Source organism: Helicoverpa armigera, chromosome 19 (genome assembly GCF_030705265.1).
Source record: "Helicoverpa armigera isolate CAAS_96S chromosome 19, ASM3070526v1, whole genome shotgun sequence".
Taxonomy (NCBI): domain Eukaryota; kingdom Metazoa; phylum Arthropoda; class Insecta; order Lepidoptera; family Noctuidae; genus Helicoverpa; species Helicoverpa armigera.
The window spans coordinates 9,315,422-9,319,153 of record NC_087138.1 but is presented as its reverse complement, the minus strand read 5'-3'; the positions used below and the strand labels follow the sequence as shown (position 1 = coordinate 9,319,153).

At 31.9% G+C, this 3,732-nt stretch overlaps 1 protein-coding gene and 1 long non-coding RNA gene across 2 annotated transcripts; one reads left to right on the top strand and one right to left on the bottom strand.

Annotated features, from left to right (window-relative positions):
- Positions 1–439: 439 nt before the first annotated feature.
- LOC135118254 (uncharacterized) lies at positions 440–1,905 on the top strand. The gene is made up of 6 exons (XM_064039582.1): positions 440–548; positions 653–826; positions 897–950; positions 1,184–1,246; positions 1,322–1,457; positions 1,667–1,905. The coding sequence occupies exons 1-6, from the start codon at positions 498–500 to the stop codon at positions 1,903–1,905; spliced, it is 717 nt and encodes a 238-aa protein (XP_063895652.1). The 5' UTR covers positions 440–497.
- Positions 1,906–2,021: 116 nt separating this feature from the next.
- On the bottom strand, positions 2,022–3,518 carry LOC126056804 (uncharacterized). Its single transcript, XR_010277443.1, has 2 exons — positions 3,042–3,518; positions 2,022–2,935 (listed from the first exon to the last, which is right to left on the bottom strand). It is a non-coding gene; the product is annotated as an uncharacterized LOC126056804 (long non-coding RNA).
- Between the last annotated feature and the right edge of the window lie 214 nt (positions 3,519–3,732).

Sequence of the window (3,732 nt, the reverse complement as noted above, 5' to 3'; positions counted from 1 at the left end):
ACTTCAAGACAAAGTGAGTTTAATTTTATGTTAAATTTATTATACCTGATAAAAAGTGCGCCACTACATTAGTACATTATAACTTTTAGCCTATGCAAGTTAAATCAAGCGTGTTTTACTTAGGTCCTATATAAAATAATATCTCAGTCCACACTTTTTATTCATACAACATTGTTTAGAAAATGTTTTATTTAATTGTTCATACAATAAATAAAAAAAAACTATGTGAAATAACATAATTAAACATCCATATGAAAAATTCATGGTATATTCCTTACTGCCTATTGTTATTTACCACATTGAATAAAGTATTTGTTATTTTACAGGGAAAGAAGTGTCAATTTTACTAAGGAAGAGATTAGTCGATTGCAGATACTTGTAGACAAATATAAAATGTACTTATGTGTAAAAACTGATGGGAGTAGTACAAAACAAAAGACCATGCATGGCACTGCATCGCAAAGGAATTTAATGCTGTTGGTCAAGTACCTAGAAACATGAAGCAGCTAAAATATAAATTTGAAAATATGAAAAGATCTGCAAAGAAGGTAATTCTACCTACTTTCCGCTGCTTGGAAGTGAACTAATCTCACCTTCTAAAACATGAATCAATTTATGTCTAATGTTATAACAAAGAAATTATATTTTGCAGGTAGCAAGTAGAGAACGTCAGGAAATGAGACGCACAGGTGGAGGAAATCCTCCCTCACTTCCTCCAGATTCAGAAGATGCTACTGATTGGTTAAGATCCATTATGTCTGGATCTATTGATGGAAATGAGGCTATATATGATGATGACATTATTTCCCCAAATTCCATTGTTACAGTGAGTAAATTATTGCAGATTATAAATAAGGTGTAAAGGAGATACTATAAAATATATTCTTTTTTTTCAGATTCCCATAATTCACAAAGATAAGGATTTTGATGAAATTCCTCCTATACAAAAAGTAATGAGGGTTTGAATTGTTAAAGATAATTTGATTATTTTTAGACCCTGTTATCTACATATCATCACAAATATTTAGTGATTGTGATAAAACTTATAAGTACTAAGCTTGTAGGTTTAAAAATTTAAAAAATAAATAAATTGCACTATTTATTCAAAACTATTTGCCACCAATCTGCTGTTTAGATTTAGTAATAAATTGAAAAGATTAATAATAAAAGCAATGTTTTACAGAAAGTGAAACTAGACACAAATACTGATAGTGAAATTCAACATGACATGCCCAATATACTCAAGGTATTTATGTATTCCAAATTATTTAATATGTATTTGGATTAGATGCATTAATTAATTATATTAACTTGTTTGCAGGATGTTGTAGTCAACACAATTATTACAGATCAAGACAAAAGTTTTGATAATGTTGAAAATATTGTCCCAGATGAAGTTTTTGATGCTAGTGCCCCACATTCATCACTAAAGAGACCAGTAGCACCACAACTAAGTCGTAAGTATTTTTAAATGACAATCTATAGCCAAACTTTGTACTTACATACATAGATAAATATATAACAAAACACCAGAGTTCACCACAAGTGTTTTCCTTGGTGGTGATCGAACCCACACCATCTAGTACATCAGCAGGGTTACCACCGACTGCGCTAATAGGCCATTTAATTATTGAGTGTGTAGCCTAATATTTTATTTCAATTTTAGGTATCATAAAGAAAAAACAAGGGAAGAGTGAAAATATCATAAAACAAGCACTAAGGGAAAAGAAACTGACAGTTTTAGATGGCCTTCATGAGTTGGAGATGGAAAAGATAAAGTTATCTATTAGTCACCAAAATGAATTACACAGCCAGTTACTGAGGCACAATGAAGAAAAACATAAGCTTGAAGTGGATAAACTTAAACTTGAAATAGATATTTTAAGGAGAAAAAATAAATTTTAAGATACATTTTACTTTTTGTATAGGAGAAATTTCATCAAAATCCTTATCTTTCTGAATTATGGGAATCTGAAAATGCCATGCACTTTTGTTTTCTACTGAGAAAAAAATAAAATGCATTTTTATTTTTGAAGTTTTTTTATTTATTCATTTAAAACATAGTCTATCTTAATGTAATCTATCAAAATAAGTATTTATTAGCATATTCCTATTATGCTCGTCATGCTGGCTAACATATGCAGAGGTCAGGTCATTGTCATCAGAATCTGATGATTCATTATCAGAGTCGTAACATGTTGGCATCGGGTCTCTCAATTTCTTGCAAATATTATATAGGACAGCCATTGCCACTATAGCACATTGGGCTCTTGCTGTATTTGTTCTGAGTTTCCATGACACTGCAGGAAACCTTTTTTTCCAACAACCAAAACTGCGTTCTACAATATTTCTAGTACGAATATGACTTTCATTGTACAGTTTTTCAGCTTCTGTAACAGGATTACGTAGAGGTGTTAGCAAATATGGTTTATTGGCATAACCTTTGTCTCCTAGTAACCAAAAACCATCAAATTCTCCATCTTCTAGGCGTCCCTTAATGACACTGCTGTTGAAAATATGGCTGTCGTGACAGCTTCCAGGCCATCTAGCAACTATATTTGTAATGTACATCTCAGCATTTGTGATTACTTGCACATTAAGAGAAAATACCTGTTTTCTATTTCTATATGTTTCTGCATCTGCACCACCTGGCGATTTGATTGGTATATGTGTGCAGTCTATAGTTCCTATTACTTTAGGAAATGCACATATTTCATAAAATTTTTTGGCCTCAGTTTCCATTTCCTCAATATTTTTAGGCATTGCAATCCAGTCTGTTCTTAGTCCGGCTATAGCTCTGCTCACTCGATGAATTATTCGACAAACAGTAGATTTGTGAACACCTGCAGCATCCCCAATGCAGCGTTGAAAAGAACCACATGCGTAAAATTCCAATGCCATTATTATTTGCTGCTCTGGAGTAACTGCAAAGTTTCTGAAAAGAAAAACAATATTGTTTATGTAGTTATACCTTAGTCATACATAGGACGACTCAAATATTCCCACTATAGTTTTAAAGCCTTTATTAAACAGGCACTTACTTCATGGTTCTGGTTTGGAGCAATGGTGCTAAATGAGAAGCCAGGGCTCGTGCTAAACCTTTGGAAATCCGAAATCTATCCAAGAACTCCTGCTCATTCCATTTTAGGAATCGATTAACACGTGGTTGATACACTTTTTTCTTTCGAGAATTAGGTAAATCATTATAATTTTCGTCGTCAGAAGAACTAGATTCCCATAAAATATCACGTACTAAAGACATTTTTAATTTTTTTATACTTAAATATGATAAAACAACAGAAAACAACGGACTAGGTTATTATTTTGACAAGATTTTGACATTTGTTAACTTAGCAATAACGATAACCGGCCAAAATTGACTGGTTACGGTTATCGTTAAATATGACGTCATTTTAACCATTGTTAAAATGGTGCAATCCATTATTGACTTAACCAGAGATTTGACCGTTGGTTCGAGTTTTGTTATCGTTAAAGTAAGTTGGTGCAACTCACTCTTAGTATTATCATCAGATAACTTTTTATTAATGACATTCTTTTTATTGACATTTATATGTTATGAATGTATTTTTTTTTAATTTATTATTTTATATGTTATTTAGTTTTCTTCTCTATGAAGAGAGTGTAAAACCTTACATGCGGGCCGGAGCCAAGCGTGTAAGGGGATGATTATATCGAAAAAGTAGATGATAGTGTGGATGATGTTAGGAATTT